The sequence below is a fragment of the Symsagittifera roscoffensis genome, chromosome 2, assembly GCF_963678635.1.
Source record: "Symsagittifera roscoffensis chromosome 2, txSymRosc1.1, whole genome shotgun sequence".
Classification (NCBI taxonomy): domain Eukaryota; kingdom Metazoa; phylum Xenacoelomorpha; order Acoela; family Convolutidae; genus Symsagittifera; species Symsagittifera roscoffensis.
The window spans coordinates 76,811,747-76,834,493 of record NC_087063.1 but is presented as its reverse complement, the minus strand read 5'-3'; the positions used below and the strand labels follow the sequence as shown (position 1 = coordinate 76,834,493).

Sequence of the window (22,747 nt, the reverse complement as noted above, 5' to 3'; positions counted from 1 at the left end):
CAAACTACTGTAACTCAGAGCTTAACAATCAATTGGCTTTTCTTGCTTTTCTAAAAATTTTGTTAGATTCAGTAGTCAATTGTTTTGTGAATTACATTATTATCAGAAGAAAAACAATATTTCCTAATAATGGAGGCGGCTTGGGCCTTATTTTTAAAAATAAGATAACTTATGTTTATAAGCAACGATATTTAGCCTCTTTCTGATCCCAGAAACTTTAAGCGACTTTATTTTGTAAGCGTACTCATTGTTATAGAAATTAAAGATAAAAGCGTTTTGACTAAAATTTGAAATGTTGACAAAGATAGCCTTGAAATCTGGTTAATTTTTATTCTTAAATTCAATCTGTTTGGCTTATCTAGCATTTTTTTTCTCAACTGCTTTTTAAATTTTGAAGAGCTCGTGTTTAATTTGAGCCAGTTTAGCTTTGAATGGCAACTGGATTCACTATACCTGCTGGTATATTGCTTTGTGATGGTCTATTAAATCAAAATAACAGGTGTACTTTCAAACTGGTCTTATATAACCGGAGCACGAAAAAATACACAGCGACCAGCAGATAAACAACCATGTTTCAAAAATAGACATAAGCTTCACAAATATTCATTTGAATCCTATTGCAGAGGATTATAACGTTTTTTTTTGCAGCATTTGTTCTGAGCGACACAACAGAATAATAATCTGGCGTTTAAATTATTAATTGCGCCGCTTAAAAATGACATCTGCTTGTTTGGGAAACTTTGGGTCCTATAAGTTGTTTTACTGGCAAGAATCGAAGAAAGAATTCGATTTCGAAAAAGCAGAAAGACGACTCAAAAATGAAATCGAACTTTCCCAGTTGAACAAACAAGACGTGCTGGATCTCTCAAGTGAAAATATAGACGACGAGAAGAAAAAACAAGAAGACTCGTCGGATTCTGAGAAAAAAGATGTCGTAAATGATTCGTCGCGAGAGATAGTGTGGGTTCGGAAACGACTCGACACTCGGGATCCGCGACATCTAGTGCCGACTCCGAGAGAGAAGTTGTACACTCCGAGGCCCTGGCCGGAGCCTAGGCCCTTTTTCGTACCCCCGCTATCCACTCCGTCTCTGGCCAAGTTCACGAGAGCTCACGAGGAAATAAGACCAGCTGCCTCTAATCCCAGTACAAGGTAAGCTTCAGCAAAAACTATTGTTAAGATTAGTTAAAACCAAACTGATTTCGTTAAAACAAATGGAATTTTTATGGCTCTTATTTCAAATTTGTAGCCCTTTTCCATTGACTAAGTGTATATTTGTATAATTAGCTTTTTCGGTCAATGGAGGTGAACTCGGAAAACTGTTCAGGAAGGACCAAAGCACGAGTTGATTCAGCTTAGTTCATAGAGCTGCTGTTTTTACCCTGATTATAGTATCTACTAGCACTCTTGGTTAGATTTGATGTCAGTTAATGTTTTTTTGGCAAGATTCGCAAAAGATCTACCTAATAGTTTGTGTTAGGACAGTCCTTCTTTTATTCTGCATTTCTCTTAAAACTTTTATAGCTATTTTAAACTTTTAAAAGTTGCTCGAAGCTTTTTACTTGATGAACAAAAATTGTAGGATATGTCAAAAAACTCTCCATTTAGGTTTATTACTGTTTGTAAAGATTGAAGCAGTTTGTAAAAATTAAAAAATGAATCAATTTCTCGAAGATTTCGTTATTTCTATTTTAGGCGTCTAGTTAATGCCTTTATTCAAATGCAATCTACTTCATTTTGGAGTAATAAATAACATATATCATAATAACATATATGGAGTCAAATATACAGTGCTGATTTAAATTAACCGGACAAAACGCGTCAAACTTGAAATTTAAAACGCATTTTTCTCAAATTGGGTTGAGTTTAGGTGAAAACTTATGAAGACAAAACTTGCTTAGAGTCTTAGCAGAATTAATATGGTGTAATTTGTTTTGCGAAATTCGGGTCCAAAAATTTACCCCAAAAATGGGTCATTTTGGCTTTTCTTAGTTAATCAAAAATTACGCCAAAAATACCCAGTCGATCACAGACAAAATTATATCAAAGTGAGCCCCTTACGTAGCTCAACAAACTTTAAAAGGGTATAATCTCCAAAATATTGTATAAGTTAATTTATTTTTGTTTGATAGACAAAATAGGTCATTTTTACTATATAAAATACCAACTTTTTATTTAAAAACAATTTTTAAACAATATGCAATTTTTTTTGGAGATTTTACCCTTCTTAAAGTTTGTTGAGCTATGTAAGGGGCTCACTTTGATATAATTTTGTCTGTGATCGACTGGGTATTTTTGGCGTAATTTTTGATTAACTAAGAAAAGCCAAAATGACCCATTTTTGTGGTAAATTTTTGGACCCGAATTTCGCAAAACAAATTACACCATATTAATTCTGCTAAAACTCTAAGCAAGTTTTGTCTTCATAAGTTTTCACCTAAACTCAACCCAATTTGAGAAAAATGCGTTTTAAATTTCAAGTTTAATGCGTTTTGTCCGGTTAATTTAAATCAGCACTGTATCAATGAACGCATTAAACGATTGAGCACCAAATCAAACCAATAGGAAGGATTGCGTAATTTATAAAAACTGCAGGCACTGGAAACTTTGTTTATAACTAGGGACGTCTCATGGTCGACCCTGCGTGAAATGCTGCCCTACAAGGGACGTCCCTGGACACTAACCCCCCGCAGCTGGGGCACAGACAGTGCCCTGCCCCCAATCTACACTGCCGAGAACCCTGACAGATTCCCCCACGTAAACAGTCCCATGACGAGGTACCTGGACGACATGCACAAAAACCACAGGGGATCTTTCAAACTGCACTGATGATAAATTGAACTAAAATAACTTACAAAAATCCATTTGCTTCACCTCTCCCTATACTAGAATTCAAGCTAGTAGTTTTAGTGGCATACCAGAATTAGGCGAGTTTGCATTCACGGGGTTAGATCTTATAGATAGGTTCTTAGAGGCTTTTGAATGAGCAGAGAACGAAACCCAGATTTGAAACCATTTGTGGAAAAAAGAGCCACAAGAGCTAGGGGATAAGTCACTTTCCGCTGTTATTTTTGGGTTTTTTTAATGTTGTATTGGTCATAAACACCAAAAGGTCATTTAAAGGTCACACCGGTGTCACTCGGGGTCAATCTCACATTTTGGTGGTCATTTCTAATGTCCTTTATCACTTTTCACAGGAAAAGGCCATTAACACCGGAAGAAGTCATCGAAGGGTTTTTGTTCGCGAAAATCTTTTTTTGGGGTTTGTATCTAGTATCTTTTGCCGCTATAAAGTCAATTTGCTCGCGTTCATTATTTTTTGAAATAGGCTATTTCCGGTCTAAAGGGTTGTTTTTCACAGTGCTATTAGCTTCCGATCCAATAGAAAATGGTTCAAATTACAATACATGATGTATCTTGCCACTACCAATCATATCCCAAACTTTTGGCTCCCTGCGTTCAGTGGGGGCCGAGAAACGACTTCGGAAAATAGGGGTAGGTTCTATTTTTTTAAGTTTATATCACCGGAAGTAGGTATCGGGTTAGTCTGGGGTTCTAAACTTAAGCTTCCCTTAACGAGGTCTATTACATACTAAAATTTGGTCCCGTTCAAACCACTAGTTACCAAGATCAGATAGGGCTACTTGCACTTCCGTTGACCATGGGCCTGAGGGGTCCCGTTTTTTGTAGGCCCAGGTCAAATCATCCTAACAAAGTTTTCTTTGTTAGTTCCGTTTTGGGGGTGGGGTAGTTTGCCGATTTGGTTCCACCCTTATTTTCTGGAAGAGCAACCAATTCTTCTAAACTCTTGCTAATTCGGAGTTCACTTTTGTAATCAATGTTAGGCTTAGACTACAATGGGACGTAATACAGTAGAATCAACAATTCTACAAAAAATAACGTAGTTTTTTGGCGGCAAAAAATTTCTGATAAAAGTAGTAAAATAAAAAAAGCCTAACAAATAGATTTAGTGCATCCGTACTACATATTATGCAAATTGTACCAACAGGTTTAGTTGACGAGGTACGCAGTGTCATTTTGAACATTTCCAGCCCTCAGTGAATAAAAATTGTGCAATGAAAAAGTATTTTTATCTTCATTCTCAAGTTGACTATACTCACCAATTTTTTTTTTGGAATATTTAGAGTTAGTTTCTTTCAGAAGTATGAACTCTGGTTGCAAAACTATCCAAAGGGACCCTCTTTGAGATAATTTTACAACAATCATTTTTGGCTGACAACTTCAAATTTTTATGAAGGCTCCTTTGGTGCCAAGATATTTTTTTGTTCAAAGATCTGAAAACCTCATTTTTAGCCCTCTTTTTAAAAAATTATCAATTGTGTTGAGTTTCAAAGGTAATAAATACTGTTGTTCATCTCTTTCATATCCGGTGTTTTTTCATCAATACCAAATTGAAAAAAAAAAAAAAACCAGTTGCTGCTTTGAAATTGAAAAAAAAATACGATTTGTAGACAAAAAAAGAAATATAATTGTTAGCTATGGACATCTTGTGCTAATTTTAGCGGAACATAGGCTGCTATTTTCAGTCCATCTTTCAAATCAGGGTTTTATCAGCTCGATTATTGACGCAGACTTCCTTATTAGGGTGGTAATTCAGGCAAACCAAGTTATTGAAAAACAGAGAAAATAAGCAGTGGTCCGATATATTATAGTTAAATTAACCCAATCCTTGAAGAAGGGAAACGGCTGCATAAATAAAATTGTACTGGTTATTTTTTTAAAATTTTTATATTGGCAAAACGACGCAGCAAACAAGACAAGAAGCACTGCTGAATAAGACACGTAAAAGTGCTTTGACTGCATTTAAAATCAATCAATTGGTACCTTCCTTCAACCCGCCTGAAGTCACTTCGACAAGCCAGCAGACCTATAAACCGAAAAGCAAGTAAGTCGAAAATAACAACAGGACAAAAAATAATAGCTTTTGCTTGATTCGAACAACCCCATAAACACAAAATGAGCCTCTAAGCGAGATTTTTTTCATAGTTGACTTTTTAAAATTGATTGCCTTAGAATGATACTTGTTATGTTTAAAGTATTATTTTGAGGCATTCGACCTCTATTTTTTCTATAATCAGGCATTCAATTTTTGTCGCTGAAGGTACTAAATTTCTATCGTGTATTTTTTACAAGAAGAGGAAGTAATTACCTAACGGTGAAAATTGGAAAAATAGGAAAAGGCGTCAAATATTAGCGCTGAGTTGTAGCTTAAAAATTTAATATCTTTTTATGTCTTCTGTTTTGAATTTTAAATTGAGAAGAAAGTTGCATCTGCATCATAAAGAGGTAAGTTTTTTTTTCGATAACAAATGATTAACTTGATCCATTTATCAGCAATAGCCAGCATTCTCTTTCGCCTTACATTTTGTCAATGAAAACATCCTCTAATCTTGTTGCCTCCAGTTTAAATTTTCGCCATTTAAATGTACACTGCAATACATTACGCAACTGACCATTTTTCGTAACGTTGAATTTATTTTATCCACGAAACAGCCTTTCCGACTCCAATCTTGCCAGTTAAAATTGTACTTGCTGAAAATTTGGGCTCATTTTGGTCGCAGAGCTTCTTTTCACAAAAAAAAAGATAATTTCATTACTAGAGCCCATTAATAGAAAAGAACCCAAAATTTTATACATTGGCTACTTAAGAAAAATTGGATTGTATAAATTTCTGCAAAGGCAAAAACATTTCAGAATGCATGATGGTTTTTGGTCAAAATTTTTTAAATGTTCGCGTGCGACGCAGAAAAATTGGTCAAAATAGGGTCTTAAATGTGGAAGAGCTCAGAAAACCAATTTGGTCGATTTACAAAAAAAAGATTGACAGTTTTTTTTTTGAAAATACGCCCTCCCCCCTCGAGAAAAACCTAGTGCCGCCTCTGAATGCATCTCTTTGCCAGCTGAAATCGCAATTAATCTGACGGTAGCAAGCGCTAATAGTTTGTAGTCTTAGTTTTTGAAGAAAGCGTCGGAATATTTGTGCTCGGGTAGTATGTTTTTTTTCTAAAAATGACTTTCGAATACCAAATTTTGACAGAACTTATAGTATACTCTCCAAAATATAGATGCCTTCAGCCTTCAAAACAAACAAGTTTCACCTGTGATCACTTTTTTTCTACTTCTGTGAAGCTGAATTGTTGAGGATTAGATTATGAGACTACTGGCAATTTAGGCAAAATAAAGCCCTTTTTTACCAGTTTTCTTATGTCGTAGCGTAAGCGGCTTTTTTAACCGGCTTCAAAATTTCGTTCAAGTTGAATTGCTGCAAGCTAATTGATCCAAATAACGCGTGATTTAATGAGAATAATATCACTCTAACGTTGGTTTTGCATATTGGGTTGAAACTTCGAAAAAAAACGTAACTTTCAAAAAGAAATTCAAAATTTTTAGAGGGAAATTACAACATACAGGGTTTCGCCGAGATACGAGCAGTCTTGTTCATTTGTACAACTGTTTTACTCACGTTTTTGTCAACTGCCGAATTTTATCTGATCTAGTTCCAATTATTTTTTTCTTCATATTTTTCACCTAGCCAGCAGTGGAGTTTCATGGGTTATAATAGATTCTATTAGATCAGGTTTTTATTGTCAGTCTCCACAGAAACTAAAATAAATGAGGGTAGGGGGCTTAAACAGGAATTAACATCTTTGTTGGATTTCTAGTTTTACAGAAAGTTGCAAAAAATTGAGTAAACATTTCATATCAACCAAAAATAATCATTTTTCATAGATCTAAAAATGAACTATAATGGATTTTTATGGATTTTTCAATACTGCAAATAATCGATTGAAATCACCTATTACCCATTTTCAAGCTCAAAAGGGTCTTGAAAAGCAATTATAAAGTTAAGATTTTTGCCATTGTAACCCATTGAAATTGATTTTTCCAAGAATTATTTAGTGCGTAACTCTTGAAAAAATTCGATGGCGTGAAAAAATGGAGGAAACATTTCCAAAAATTTTCCGAAAATTTTATTCCAGCCGTTCTTCACTGAAAAATATCATCGGTTTAGCAACTTATAACTGAGCCATGACTTTTTACTATTTGAGATAGTGATGAAAGCTTTTTGTCCCGACCGTTGAAAATGGGGAGGAATTTTGTATTCGGGATTTTAGTTTTTTTTTCATTTTTTGTTTTTTGTTTTCCACGCAACAAAGGTACTAAAAATAATCATCAGAATGGGTTCAGTAATATATCATATTGAATCTTTTTCAGTCGTGAATCGAATATGAAAAAAATTTAAATTTTTTTTTTCCAGTGTCAAGAAAAGTCTGATTTATGTGAAACAAGATAGTGAAATGATCGAACGAGTGAAACGATCGAGTAACGTTCGTTATATATGAAAATTTGCCATTTGAGCTGAAAAATTTTTTTTAGATATTGTTTTTATGCAATAAGTGTGCCCCCCCTTTTTTTCTTTCACGAAATAAATTATAGTATCATCGCAAAGAAATTAGCTTTGATGGCGTAAATTAATGAGTCACAAAATGCATAATAACTCTAGGCGCAATGAATAGAGAAAAATATTTTCAAAAAGAGATACTAGTCGTAAACTTTTTTGCAGTGTTGAATTTCTATTAGCGAAATATTGAAAACTGTTTTTTCTATTCCAATCCGTTTTTGGGCTATACAGATAATTTTCACTCACTTCCATTGGCTAATTTTTTTATAGCCTTCATTCTGAAAAAAGTCTATTCGATAATTTAAAAAATTTATGAAACACTTGAATCACAAAACAGTTTAAGGATATCCTCCTCATTTTCAGTTTCCATAATTGATACTAGCAGTGTTTTTATAAGTGACTTTTTATAGCTTCAAAAACATATTTTTTGACAGGTTTGAAGCATTTTTCTCATCCAATTGATATGTAAAAGTTATTTTAAGCGTGAAACGTACGCTTCCCCATTTAAAAAAAAACGCCTTCGGAAAATTTTAAAGGCATAAATTTTGCAGCTGTTTTTTTGTCGTTTTCATTGTTGAAAAGAAACAATTCTTTTTTCTAGAAAATTGAAACGATCGGAATGCTGAATAAATAAATTCATTTGATCTAACTCTGATTATGTATGATCTTCATCCTTAGATTTTAAAGCCATAAAACAAAATGTTTTCGGTGATCTGAAATAAATGAAGAAAAAACTCCAAAACTGATTCTTTGCGGTTGCTCTTATGAAAGATCATGAAAGCCGAAAAAAACTTAAAAGATTTTTTACAAATATATTTTTTCGGCAGTTTATCGCAAGTTATCTAAATTTTCTACTATGGCTCATCAGCATTCATATTGGCCTTCACTTTCTTCCATTCATTGACAATAAGAAATTGAAAGTATATCAACACTTTTTACTGCCCTTGCCTGAAAATTTTTTTCTGATATAAAATGAAGAATGATACACAATAAAACCATATTTGCTTTTAGAAAAAAAACTTATAAAATAATTGAGAGCTGCCAGATTTTTAAAAAAAAGTCTAGCTCATTTTGGTAGCCATTCTCTGATAGCTCTCACCATTGAAAGAAAATATCAGTTTTTACCGTCTCATGAAAACTATTGTCAAAACAATTTTCAAAAATCAAAATATTTCAATGTCGATATTTTTCGTTCCTTTTTTATCTTACACTATATGAAATTGAAAACAGCTGACATTTTATCAAACCCAGTAACAACGGTACCATTTTAATTATTACACAAGGATTTCTAAGCTGAAATGGGAACCTGCAGCTCAAATGAAAAAATGGAACATCCCCGTTTTGTCTTCTCGTGTTGACAAGAATTGAGAATCATACAATTACAGAGAATAATTTTTATAAAAAAGGCTAATCATACAAGCTTTTGAACATTTTTTTTCAAACTCTTAAGAAACGATTGGCTTTTTTAGAAAAAGTAATTGTATCACCATAAAAGAATGGAATTTGTTTGGCGAAGAAAACGGAAATCATACAATTTCCATTAATAGTTATTATTTGACTGTCATTTTTTGATGGTAACACCTGGCGAGTAGTTTTTATTTTGCCGGAACAAAAAATGTATTTTGTTTAAGCGCAAAACAGTTTTTTGTATTCAAACAAATTTTTTTTGTGCATAATGTAATGCTCGATACACAAAAGATGCATAATTTTTCTCTTTTTCTGCAATTGTTTTCAAAACGCTTAAAATCTATCTGTTTTGTTTGCTTATTTTTCAATGCTTCGAGCAATTAATGATAAATTAAGGTTTCAATTTGACGAAATTAGCTTCTCTGAAACTTCAAGGTTTGAAATAGCCAGAAACTTGAAAGCTTAACTTCTTCAACATTTTTTGAGTCAGACGTTTACGTGTATATTCAGGTCATTTTCAACACGTTATACATTCAAGACCGCTAATTCTTTGGTGCCTATGTCTCAAGCTTTGAGTAACTAAGATCTTAGTCACTTTTGTTCTGTTAGGGAAAATAACCAAAAGAAATTTTTCGTGAAAGTGTATGGTATAAAGCTAGTTATAACTACATAAAAATTAGCAAGATTAGCAGTTTTCGATACATGAGTTTGGTCATCATGGAGCATATAATTAAGTTTTTTTTTTTAAAAATTTCAAAAATGCATGGAATTTTATAATGCAAAAATTTAGAATTTTTGGTGTTACTGAAATTTTGGTTGGTCCCAAAAAAAACTAGAAAAACATTTTTCTGCTATGATATTTCTCAACAAAGCCATCCACAAAACATTAAAAATCGCCTCTCGCGGTAAAGATCAAATCATCGAAGCAATCATTCATTCTTTTTGTACCATTTAAAGCAGTTAGTAAAAAAAATGGGGCTCAAGATAGAAAAACGTTTCATGCATTCATATTTTTGCATCATCTGAAAGTTGAGCATGGAATATTTTTTTTCAAGTTTAATAATGTACGGAGAAAATCCTTTTTTTAAAACTCAAATTACATCAAAATAGATGTTTGTTTGAACATAAAAAATTGTGAGAAAAAAGACTCAATGAAAGCGCATACAAGACAACCGCTTTCTCAATTGATTGGGCATGTTTCATAATTTTATTTGGAATGATTGTAAATGATATCAATCGAAAAGTTATCTTGACAGTTTTGGTTGAAGCGTATTTTAGAATTAGTTCAATAATCAAATCTTAAAGTAGATAATATGACCAACAATTGTTTTCAAATGGGTTTCTTGTATCTTTTAATCGAACATGTTAACCTAGACGGGCTGATCATCCCTGATTCGACCTTACACCATGAGCCACTACTAAACTGGTTCTAGTCATTGATGAAATGACGATGATCCTGAAACAAGGATGATTTGTTTAATATAAATTGCATAAATGAATCAAAGAATATTCAGGGTGTCTAAGTCGTTCAGGAAATCAGCGCTGCTTCAGTGATTAATTATCGCTCTTCTGGAGTTCATCGATGTTTCAGGAATGATTCGGCGCTACTTCAGAAATAAATTTAACAGCGCTCATTCAGAGAAAGTTTAAGGCAATTTTAGAATTTATTCGCAATTTCGGAGCTGATACAGCGCTAGTTCATATAAGCTTCATTCCTTATCATGGTTTAAATTACGCTGATCAGAAATTGAAGCAGGGATGATTATCCCTGCGACGCCAAACCGGATTATTTTGAATAGAAAACACATTTTTTGCATGAATCAATTCCTGTTTCGATTGAAAATAACAGATTCAACTAGTCTTCACCCATATAAACACATTCTCAATTTCAGTCAAAAAAATTTCTCACTTTTAAACTGAAATGATTTTAATTGACATCAGAAGAAAATTATGTTATATTAGCTATTTAAGAGAGGCAATGTTCATTTTATATTTAATTACCAATTCAGTCTCACCTATAAATTTTAGCCAATACTCGGCAAACTAGGAATCTCAGAGAAATTTTTTTAACGTTGCATTCCAACAAAATGCATGCAGGTTCGGATTTTAAAAAAAATGTATAGTATGAAAGTTAGTTTAAGGCCAGTTATAAGTATCCATATGTAATAAAAACATAAAAACAACTGTATTATTTTTGAGTGAGACGTTCACGTGTATATTCAGGTCGTTTTGGACACATTCAAGACAGCTAATTCTGGTGCCTATGTCTGGTGCCTGTGTCTCAAGCCTTGTGTAATTCAGATCTTAGTCATTTTTTTCGGTTACGACACTATCCAAACTTATTGAGAAAAAAAATTTTTTTCGTAAAATTTATGGGGTAAGGCCAGTTCTAATTACCCATATATTAAAAAGTACTAGCCATAGACTTTTCATAAAACTTGCTCTATATATGGAATTGCATGAAATTAGCAAGATTAGCTTTATTTCAAGCAAGGACTTTGTATCATTAGCATGTTTGGTCATCCCGGGGTATCGTTTGGTCATCCCACGTTTTTTCCTAATTTTTAAGATGATTGGAATTTTATAAAGCAAACGTTTTCCGATTTTGGAATTTTACTGAAAACCGGTTTTTTCCTGTAGTGTTTTTTTTTGCTATCAGCTTCCTAACAAAACAATCTACAGCTCCTTAAAATGGCCTCTCGCAATAAATATCATACCATCGAAACACTCATTCTTTCCTTTTACAAAGCTTCAGCCAGTATTAAAAAAACTGACGCTTAAAATAAAAACCAAGTTTCAAGCATTCAACTTTTTGAATCATTCGAAACCTAAATATCGAATCTTTTTTTCGACTTGCTGGAAGTTAATTAAAGTGAGGAACCAAATTCCGTTTTTTTTTTCACTCAAAACACATCTAAATAGATGTCTGCTTGAAGAATAAAAACATCATAATTGTCAAAAAAAAGACTCAGTGTGAACGCATACAAGGTAACCGCTTCCTGACTGTTGTTCGGGCGTTTTTTATTCTTTCAAAAGGAATGATTGTAAAAGATCTCATCCGAATAGTTATCTAGACAAATTTTGGTAGAAATTTATTGTAGAATCCGTTCATTAATCAAATCCAAAAAAAAGAAAATAAGGCAGAAAAAAGTTTATTACCGGGTTTTCTTGGTTTTTTTTCCATCGAACATTTTTTTATAGTTTTGAATTTTTTATACAAATACATTTTTCTCAGTTCGCTTAGTCGGGCTAATCATCCCTGATTCCAGATTACACCAGGAATCACTACTGAATTGTTTTTGAGCATTGATGGAGTGACGCTGATCGTGAAACAGCGATGATTTGTTGATATTCAAGTTGATATTCAAGTTCCGAAGATGTTCAAGTTGCACAACTCAATCATAAAATTTTCAGGGTGAGTGTCTGACGCGTTCAAAAAATTGAATCAGCTCATATTTAATTGCTGAACTGATTCAGTAATTGAATATCGCTACTTTTGGAGTTCATTCATGTTTCAGGAATGATTCAGCGCTACTTCAGAAATAAAATTTACGGCGCTCATTCAAAGAAAAGTAAAAGCAATTTCTGAGTTTTTTGGCAATTTCGGAGCTGATTCAGCGCTTATTCGTGTAAGCTCTTTTCCTTATCACGGTTTAAGTGACGCTGATCGGAGCTTGAAGGAGGGATGATTATCCTTGCGACGCCAAACCGGCCTATTTTGAATAGAAAACACATTTTTGCATGAATCAATTCCAGTTTCGGTTGAAAACAACGGATTAAGTTAACCTTCATTCATTTAAACCCATTCCGAAAAACAGTCAAAAAATTTACATTTTTACAATGAAAGGATTTTAAATGACATCAGAATCAAAAAAATTGTCATGTTTGCTGTTTTGAAGAAATTTTGAATATGTTCATCTTCTAATTTAAAAATTGGCTATTTTTTCATAAAATTTTTGAAAAAAAAAACAGAATTTACTAAATATGTTGCTTGCTACGACTTAAATACGTAGCAAAACGATTCTGCTTGTATCAAACATACCAATTCTTTCTCACCTATGAACTTAAGCAAACTTTTGGCAAAAATTCGGCAAAAAGTAGGAAACTCAGAGAAAATTTTTACCGTCCTTTCCAACAAAATGCGTGCATGTTTTTGATAGCAACAATAAATATGTTTAATAGGAAGAATATTGTTGAAATGTTGAAATATTTGGTTTGATTGAGAACTTAAATTACAAAAAAATTTACCGACGAGTATTTGTTTTCAAAAACTTTTTTGGGATGGAAAATAGCTATTTGTGTATTTAGAGATTATTTGTTCTCCCGAAAACTCGTCTGATTGTCGCAAAAAACGGGTAGTCAGTTTCTCCATTTTCGGACTAAATGATTTGTACAAGAGCAAGAAATCCGGCATTTCAGTTTTACTACCTTTTAGGTTTGTTTCAGCTTTTTTCTTTCCTTTTATTTTTTTAATTTACCCGGAAAAAAAAACAATCGAAAATATTGAATAAAAATTGGTTTTTTCTTAAAAAATATTTCTACTTGATTTTGGTTGGAAAAGTTTGTGTAATTTGTGCTGAGCAACCAGCTAATTCAGTATTTGCATTTTTTGCATTCTTGAGATACAATTTCACCTAGCTTCCGATGGAAATTCTCCATCTTTCATCATCTAATTGCAGAACTGTTTGCTATAAAAAAGAAAAGATGTATTGCTCTTTTCATTTCGGAAGCATGAGCCAATTAATCATTTAATGATTTATGACTTAATTACTTTTTTCAGCTTTCAGCTTCTACCTCAGAAAAAAACATTTGTTATTAACGCGACAACTCGCAGACAACTTGCAACATAAGTCTTTAAAACACTCTAGGATTCCCCCGTCAGAGTATTGAAAAATTTAAAACAAAAAATCTGCAGTGAAAAGGACAATATATTTTTATATACTACTTTTTGTGTCTCGAAATTCCACGAAACGTTTTGAATCAAACCCAGGATCGATCTAGGACTTTCGCGAGGGGCAGGGGCCGAAACTATTCGAACCATTCAATGTATGAGCAAGTATCTTTTAATTGTTACTGTGAAATCTCTTTAACCATTCCTCTTTTGCAAAAGGGGTACATTCTTTTCAGGGTTCAGAATTCACATATGGGAGTTCACATGTGAGTTCATGGGAGGGGTTGAAATTCGTTACTAGGTACCAAAGCAGGGGCGGATTTAGGGGGGGGGGCGGGGGCTACGGACGCCCCCCCCCCCTCAGGGATTCGACCCCCTGCCGACCCAAAGGGTCCCCCCTTTGATACTTTTTCAGAAATCCATTTTTGGCCGACCGACCCTAAAATTTTTCTAAAGGCGCCTTTGGCGCCAATATATACTAACTTTGAGGGGGAGCGCGCGCCAAAAAAACGCGATTTTTTTGTCAAAATTTTTCAAAAATTGCCCAAAAACGGCTTTTTTGACTGTTTTTTTTTCAAAAATTTGTCTGCGGCGCAGAAAACTTAGCCAAAGTAGGGGCAAAACAGTGCTTTGGGAGAGCTCGAAAAATCAATTTGGTCGACCTAAAAAAATAAAAAGGTCGTCAAAATTTTGGAAAATTTTTGAAAATCCGCCCCCCCTCGAGAAAATCCTAGATCCGCCCCTGTACCAAAGTGGTATAGTTGAAGAGTTCAGCTAATGCGCATGAGCATAATTTATATTTTCTCTTTTAGTTGCGAGTTGTCGAATTTACAAAAGAGTAATATGTCATTTCGGAATATCCTTATTGCGATTGACGGGACCACTGAGTCGCAGCATGCTCTAAACTACTACGCTCATTTCTTCTACAAACCACAAGATGACATCACAATAATAGGCATCTTTTCTAGTTCCGCCAATTCCAATGTTGACACTTTTTGTAACTAAAAGGATTCTATAAAAATTTTCTAGCTCATTTTGATAGAGTTGGTTTTTTTCTTCCAATAAAGTTTTTTCTTCAGCTTAAGATCAAACACTTTTTTCCAAAATGGTACTCAAAGAAGATCTTCCCGCATAATTTCCTATCTAAAATTATCTGCGAAAGGGCGATCAGGGGGTGGGGGCTAGAAAAGGTGCGCTTAATAGTTCACGGAAGTTCGGGGGGTCAGAATATGTCGAAGCTGCTAGATGAGACATATGGGTTTTCGGGAGGCTATGGAATCAAAGATGCCTTCAAGAAGATAGTTTCAGATTGGGCCAAAGAACACCACATTGAAGAGTACAGGTATGATCCTTCCGATTACTTGTTCTGTAAGTAAGAAAGAACCAAGGCGTAGGGTGCGTGTTTCCGAAGGATTTTGATTGACTCAAAGAAATCTCGCAAATTTCGGTCAAGTTGGTATGTTACTGAATCCCTTTCAGCCGTTGTGCAGATTCGGTATCAAAATTTTATAAATAACTTCTCCTTGTTGAGAAAAATGGTCTAAATTTTTCGATTTTTCTACCAACTTGATAATACTGAACTTAATGACACCCAATTTAATTCGAAATTCATGTTTCCTGCTTCTAAATATACATTCATCTCATCCATGCAATTACTTATCTAGCTCAATTGCATTTTATTTACAAAACAACCTGAAGATGAGTTAAAAAGTTGACTTTTTTAAAACTATTTGGGTTTTTGAGAATTTTAAAAAAATTTGTTTCTGAAACAATTTTTTAAACCTGAGTGGTCGCATTTTTCTGTGCATTTTTCTCAGCAATGAGCTACATTGTCAATTTCTTTATTTGGTGTTTTTGATATGATTTCGTCTGGATTTCATAATAACACAATTCTTTTTCTCCTGAATTTGAAGATTTGATTTTTTTTTTCTAAAAGATAGACTAAACTTTTCGCTTTTCGCTTTCGTTTTTAATTCAAAATAGTTGGTTTTTAGAAAACTGACGCTCGTTTTTTAAATTAGGCAGTCTGAAAAATTTTAGCGCCATTTTGTCTTTTTCTCAAGTATTTTGGCATTATCGTTTTTAAATGTCAAAGAATCGTTATCTTTATGCTCTCTTGTGGTTGAAACTCATACAAAAAAGCTAAAGGCGGTCTTAAAATTTCTGAGATCACTCCTGATACATAAAGTTATGCACTAATTCAGTTTTTGAGATTCAAGTAGAGCATAATTGTATGTATCAGTAGTGATCTCAGAATATTCAAATCCGCCTTCAGCTTTTGTGTAGCAGTTTCAACCACAAGAGAGCACAATGAACCTTTGACATTTAAAAACGATCATCACAAAGTATCTTAGAAAAAGACAAATTGGCGCTAAAATTTTTCAGACTGCCTAATTTGAAAAACGAGCGTCAATTTTCTAAAAAACAATTATTTTGAATTAAAAACGAAAGCAAAATTTTAGTCCATCTTTTTGAAAAAAAATGGAAAATAAATTTATTCTATCAGAGCAATTCAAATACAAAAACATGGTCATGCAAATTGTGACTCTGAAATTTTACCTTCAAGTTTTAATAACTGAACTTTTAAAAATTTAATTTATTTTAAATGCGACATCTTAGTGTTTAATTGAACAAAATTACTTTTAATGGCCTTGAAGTATTTATTTTGATTGAGATTTTTGAAAGTTTTATCTTGAGATTTTTGAAAAGTTTTTAAAAATTCTGTAGACTCAATTCCGATAGGCTGAAAATAACTGAATATAAACCTCCAACATTTGGGCCCTCCACGCCAGCCAGATTCAGTTTTGTTTACGGTCGTTTTTGATACAAACAATCAAAAATCCAAGTCAAATTTCAGAAGTCACTCCATCAGGAACTTTGTTTCAACATTAAGTTCCCATACAGGGGGCGGATCTAGGATTTTGTCGAGGAGGGTGCGAATTTTAAAAAAAATTGAAAATTTGAAAGTTTTGTCGACCTTTGTTGTTGCTCTCCCAAATCACTATAAAGACCCCATTTTGAGCAAATTATCTGCGCCGCAGGCAAATTTTTGAAAAAAAAACCAGACGAGGCGTTTTTAGGCACTTTTTGGAAAATTTTGACCAAAAAATCGCGCTTTCTCGGCGCGCTCCCCCCTCCCTCAAAGTTAGTAAAATTTGGCGCCAAATGCGCCCTCAGATACATTTTAGGGTCAGTCAGAGAAAAATGGATATCTCAAGAATAGTACAAAGGGGACCCTTTGGGTCGGCAGGGGGTTAAATCCCTGAGGATACAGGGCGTCCCCACCTCTAAATCCGCTGGTGTTCAAATGCAATGTCGATACTCTTTGTCGTAATCAATTTATTTTTGTTGATCTTTTTTTGAATTTGTTTCTTTTTGTTGAACTTGATAAGCTCAATTTGTTTTTGTTACTCATTTTTGCTATCTAGTCGAGCTCAATTTTCTTTTTTTTTTGGAATTATTTTAGTTGGTTAGTTAGATCAGCTGTATCTTTATAACTACTCATGTGATTAATTAGTTCAGCTCAGTTTTGGTTCTTACTTGTTTGATTAACTAGTTTGATTCGAGATTTTATAATTTAATTGCTTATTACTTCAGCTCATATTTTGTTTTTTTTCCTCTTTTTTGGTTAACTAGTAAGGCTCAATTCTATTTTTTGTTTATTTTTAGACTAATTAGTTCAGCTCAGCTTTGTTTTCTGACTTTTTTGCTTAGTTCGTTCAGCCCAGTTTTTTGATATTTTTTTAAAGAACTAATTAACCTCAATTTTGTTTTTTTTTGTTATTTTTTGGTTAACTAGTAAAGCTCAATTTTTTGTTACTTTTTCAGCTGATACGTTACTCTTAATTTTGTTTTTATGAACTATTTGGTCAATCTCGGATTTGTTTTCTCGGATCTCATTAACTATTTCCCCCTTTTGATACCTAGTAACGAAGTACCACCCTTTTAATAAAAACAATTCAATGGTTAAGCCACTGCGAATTTTGTACCTAGTAACACATCTGACCCCTTTTGCAAAGGGACGGAAATAAATAGAGACACCTTCTCTCTAATTTTTTGATTAACCATTTACGCTCAATCTTATCTTTTGTTGTAATTTTTCTGGATAATTAGTTAAGCATAATTTTGTTTCTTGTAATTGGCTGATGATTAACTAAGATCAATTATGTTTTGTTATCGCTAACTTAGTAAATTAATTAAGCTAAGTTCTGTTTTTCCCCTCCTTTTTCCATTTTTTGTTTAGGATCCACGTGGTGTTCGCGACTAGTGAGAGCGAGCCGGGCAAGTTCATCTGCAGCTACTCTTCCAACCACCAAGTAGAGTGCATCCTAGTGCCCTGCCATGGAGTGGCACTGCACCACAAACCACTCAAAGTCAGCCCATTTTCACAACATCCCTCCCCCCTCACTACAAATTAGTGTTTGAGTTATATCGTTGAACGAACGTGTAGCTAGACTAGATGTATGCGCAGAAAATCAGAGCTGTTTGTTTCAAAACATGAAAAAATCGAAACTAAAACTGACATGTCTTAGAAAAAATCACAAAATTTCTACTTAACATTCTTGGAGGCTTCAAATATAAACTGAGCTTCAGAATAGAATTTCGTTGTCTGGAAACTTGGAAAAATATCACACCATATTGATAGAACCCTAATTTTGCGTCTGATTCATAGTTATTTGTTTCCCTTGATTAGATTATCAATCTTTAAATGAGAACTAATTCGGAGTAAGAACAAATTTCAGTTCACCTTGCTGAAAAGTTTTTTTTTCGGAATAAATAGGTATCGTAATCAATGTCCACGAAAAAAAATCAATTCAGTTTAATTTAAAATGGGCATGATAATGAATCAATTCATGATTTGAAGCCAATGAAAACACATTTATCCAACTAATTATTCGTTAGATCTACAAGAGCCTCAGTCATAAAAAAGAACTCAGACAGCGAGGATCGGAATTCCACTCAAAAAGCACCATCTCGGCGGTTCAGGTGGAAAGTTTCATACTGTTTATTAAAACAGAGAAGAAAATTAGAAGTAAAAAGATTTAAAAAAAAAACATATCAATTATATTTCCAAAAAATTTGAACGGAAACATAATTCATGTATTTGATTTTTTTTAAAACTGACAAAATTGACAGATGGAACAATCTAGAATTTCTACGATACAACATTTCCAAGACAACGATGAACTTTTCCCTGCTTTTTGCAAAGTACGAGCTGTTATAAACATAAGTGATTGTTGTCGTCTTAATTTTCATAAAACACGAGGTTTAGCATGTAAGATGATGTTCTGTTCTATGATGTGCAATTCAGTAATCCTAAATGTTTTATATGAGACACTATTGTTCAAACCAATAAGCGTTTTAAGCAACCTTTCTCCTGTCCAGGTCTCTAAAGTGCAAGAGTACGTGTTGAAAAACGCGGAGCAGCCGGTGCTAGTAGTCCCGCTGCACTTCAGCCGGATGTTGCCGGACTGCTTCAACCCCTCCTCCCTCCACCCTCCCCACCTCAGTCTGAAGAAGAGTAAATCTGCCAGCCCCAAACGACAAGTACGGAAAATGTGACACCCAAACGTCCTTGAACTCTCAATCTCCAATGATTTGCTTTCGCTACTTTGAGATAAGATTAAGTTTGATTGTAATTTTTTCTCAGTTAAGTTTCAAAATAAATCGCACTACTAGTTACATGTTTATTATTTTAATTTGATGTTAAATCATCAATATTTTATCGGTTCGCGATTTTAGCCCTGAGCTTATACCGAGGGTTCCTTCTTTCCAAGTGACCAAGTTAAAGGGTGCCCAAAATTCGGTTATCAAGGCGATACCCAAAGTAAAAATTTGGAATTCCATGGTCTGTCTCACAAGTGCTGCAGACATCAAAATCGAAAAAGATTAATCATATCAAAAACGAACTCAACAAGACTGCTCCTATCAGGGCGAGGCCCTAAATGTGTCGACTGCCTTTTAAAATCTATGGAGCATAAATGGTGGCAGGACAATCTACCCTATTCCAAACTACCCTATACCATTCTACCCTATGCCATTATACCCTACATACCAATCTACCCTATAGCAATCTACCCTATACTAATCTACCCTATACTAATCTACCCTATACTAATCTGCCCTATATACCAGTTTAACCTGTGTCGATTTGGCGCATAGTAATATAATCTTTCCAGTCCTAATTAGAATCGGAAAGATAACAGCACGTGTTAATTCATTTGAGTCTAAATTTTTGGACTCAATTTGAGTCTTTCACTTAAGGATATTGTTCTAACGACTAAATCGCAATTTAAACCTCAAAATCTGAAATTTGTCTCAATTAACAGGTTTTAATCCCCAATTTTCAAAATCACGCACAAAAATGAAACATGAAAAAAATAAATGAAATAAAATAAAATGAAAACAAAATTTAAAACTTGATATATTTTTTAAAACCATCCCCACCACACCCAATACAAAATACAAAGTGATAGATTTCACTCCTAGTAAATTATCAATTATGGCAAAAAAGCTTCCTTCAATCAATTTGGAATAATTTAATTGACGGAATAAATCTCCGCTTACGCGTCAATAGCGCAAAATATATCGCGCGTTAATTGTCCCAAATTGGCCAAAATGACAGTTTTTAAACCCCTATAACTTTCCGAAAAAAGATCACAGGTAAGATATCTTTCCAAATTTAAGGCCAAGACAACAATACACTTTGAATGATTTTAAAAAACGTCAAAAATAGCTAGTTTAAAAGTCGAAATTTGTCTGAAGAAAGAAAAACCCACCCCGAGCACAAATAATCCGTTAATTTTGTTACAAAAGTCGGAACAATAGTTCAGTGTGCACATATAAATCAGAGAAATTATTAATTGACCATGAGTTTCTAGCTTAACAAAGCTTTTTTTATAACTACCGAGCTGCAAATTTCATTCAAACATTTAATTGCTCCTGAATGTTCTCATCTAATCGGATTTCAACCTAGAAAGAAGTCAACCTTTTGAATTCGGTTTTTTCTGTACTTGCAGATTTAGTGACTGTACAAAGTCAATGAACATCACTTGCTGTAGGAAAATTTATACATGAAGGTTTAATTTTTACTGCTCTAATTTTGCTTAGAGAGAAAAAATGAAGGCGGAGCAATAAGCAGAATGATCCAAGTGCAGAATAGGTCCAGGAGTAGAAAAACAGAAAAATATTGGTTTACACGGGCTAATTGATAAAACAATTATTAGAACTGTCAAAAAACACCAAGAAAACGAATAAATTATGCATGAATTGACTAATTTCATGAAGTTTTTTGATTTAATTAATTTGATTCTTGAAAAAATTACGCAAATTATGCATAAAATGTTCGCTGCTTTGGTATTATTGACATTTCTGATATTAATTTACCCATTAACTTATAAAAATTGATATTTTTCTGTTTTTCTGCTCTTGGACCCATTATGCCCTTAGATATTCTGTTTATTGACTAACTGACAAAAATGTACTGATCGCAGTATAATCTGCGCAGCGATGAAAATAATATTATTCCAATGTTCCAAAGAAAAATGCGATTGTTTGGGATAATTGCTACATAAGCCATCTATTTGGAAACCCGTAAGTAGAACTGTGTTTCGACCAACCTCAAACTCCAAACCAACCTCAATTATTTCAAAAATCCCTTTAAGGAGAAAACACTGCAGTTCTCAAAAACATGCAAAAAGCAGCTTTCATTTTATTAACGGAATACCGAGGAAAAAAAGACGGAAAGGAAAATAGGTCTGAAAAAGACTTGCGCTAGAAGGACTGCGCCCAACCACTATCTGCTGTGCGATAGCCGGCCACGGGGAAGTACAACAGTGCCGAAGTACAATAGTACCGAAAACAAAGACGTTAATCAACAGTGCCGAAATTTATTTTGAATACTATTGTTACTCATCCCAAAAGTTACAAGTAATTTAATTCAAACTGACGGAAGTTGAAAAAGGCAAAAATGACAATTTTAATTGATTCCGCTTGCTAAACAATCAGGAGTTCCGCAAGCACTTTTCTGAGCAAACGATTAACTCTCAATGTTTCTCCAAAAACAGTATTCATACAAAATTGCCATCAATTCGCAAAGAGAACTCAAAATTTTCAAAAATCATGAAGTTTCGACAATGTTGAACACATTTAGAATTTCGGCATTGTTGAACGCCCCCACTTAAATTGTCCATTAGACCACTGGCCGCGACCGACGTAATCATTAAATTTTTTCAACAAATTTGAACAGCAATTACCAGGACGCAATAAATGTGTTTTTCTCAAGTGAGTGAAATATGGTAAAAATTTGCTTATTAGAATTTTATCTGTGAAAATATATTGAAAGTAGGGGGAACCCATAAACTGAAGACAGGGTATAACTATGATAGAACCCCGGTCGCTTATGATTAAGAAATCAAGATTTCTCAATTCTTTGTAATTTAGAAGGCGGCTACACAGAAATATAGACCCGTATACCATTAATTAAAATTTTTTACGCAAATTATCAGAAACGAATTCGCCGTTTAAACCCTTTCAGGGAGGAAAAATGAGAATTTCTGCAGATTTGAGCTTAAAAGTAATGCAGTTTAACGAATTAGTGTGAAATGATTAAAGGTTGTGTCAATTTTTGTCATGCTAGGAGCGTAATAATTAACATCCGAATTTAGATTTTTGTAAATCAGCCTGATTCTCGGGTTTTTTTATGCATAAATTATTTTATCAATTCAGTTTCCAATTTTGCACCTGCATTTTGAAGCAATTTTACATACAAGACATGACCATAAAGACCTTTACGAAATAGAAGATCAAAACAATACCGCACGAAAAACTAGAAAAGACCTTCATCAACAAAAATACTATGACTTTGTAAGACTGCTTTACCTAAATAAAAAACAGGGCAGTGCGTTTTAAGTTGACAAAAAAGTGCAGACGTTGTAGCACAAAATTTTTTTTTTTTTAAATCGGGTTAACACAATCTCAGTCAGATCAGGGTCCAAAAACAGGTTATGATGATTTGAGCAATTTAT

At 33.6% G+C, this 22,747-nt stretch overlaps 2 protein-coding genes across 5 annotated transcripts; both read left to right on the top strand.

Moving 5' to 3' along the window:
• The first annotated feature begins 431 nt into the window (after window positions 1-431).
• On the top strand, window positions 432-2,909 carry LOC134840163 (uncharacterized). The gene is made up of 2 exons (XM_063855872.1): window positions 432-1,152; window positions 2,622-2,909. The coding sequence occupies exons 1-2, from the start codon at window positions 716-718 to the stop codon at window positions 2,827-2,829; spliced, it is 645 nt and encodes a 214-aa protein (XP_063711942.1). The 5' UTR covers window positions 432-715; the 3' UTR covers window positions 2,830-2,909.
• A 506-nt stretch (window positions 2,910-3,415) lies between these two features.
• LOC134839862 (uncharacterized) lies at window positions 3,416-19,398 on the top strand. Of its 4 annotated transcripts, none has more exons than XM_063855488.1 (5): window positions 3,416-3,495; window positions 14,534-14,676; window positions 14,925-15,063; window positions 17,965-18,094; window positions 19,107-19,398. In XM_063855488.1, exons 2-5 carry the CDS (start codon window positions 14,565-14,567, stop codon window positions 19,281-19,283), a joined length of 558 nt encoding a protein of 185 aa, XP_063711558.1. In that variant the 5' UTR covers window positions 3,416-3,495; window positions 14,534-14,564; the 3' UTR covers window positions 19,284-19,398. The 4 variants fall into 4 exon arrangements, with proteins under 4 accessions (XP_063711558.1, XP_063711554.1, XP_063711555.1 ...); XM_063855484.1 differs by lacking the exon at window positions 3,416-3,495 and adding an exon at window positions 4,699-4,906; XM_063855485.1 differs by lacking the exon at window positions 3,416-3,495 and adding an exon at window positions 5,140-5,307.
• The last annotated feature ends 3,349 nt before the right edge of the window (window positions 19,399-22,747 follow it).

Excerpts from the sequence above, each read along its gene's own strand:
- LOC134840163 (XM_063855872.1), top strand. The coding sequence starts at position 716 with ATGACATCTGCTTGTTTGGGAAACTTTGGGTCCTATAAGTTGTTTTAC. Across the intron at positions 1,153-2,621 it reads GCCTCTAATCCCAGTACAAG|GGACGTCTCATGGTCGACCC; the intron begins GTAAGCTTCAGC and ends GTTTATAACTAG.
- LOC134839862 (XM_063855488.1), top strand. The coding sequence starts at position 14,565 with ATGTCATTTCGGAATATCCTTATTGCGATTGACGGGACCACTGAGTCG. Across the intron at positions 14,677-14,924 it reads AGATGACATCACAATAATAG|TTCACGGAAGTTCGGGGGGT; the intron begins GCATCTTTTCTA and ends TGCGCTTAATAG. Across the intron at positions 15,064-17,964 it reads CACCACATTGAAGAGTACAG|GATCCACGTGGTGTTCGCGA; the intron begins GTATGATCCTTC and ends TTTTTTGTTTAG.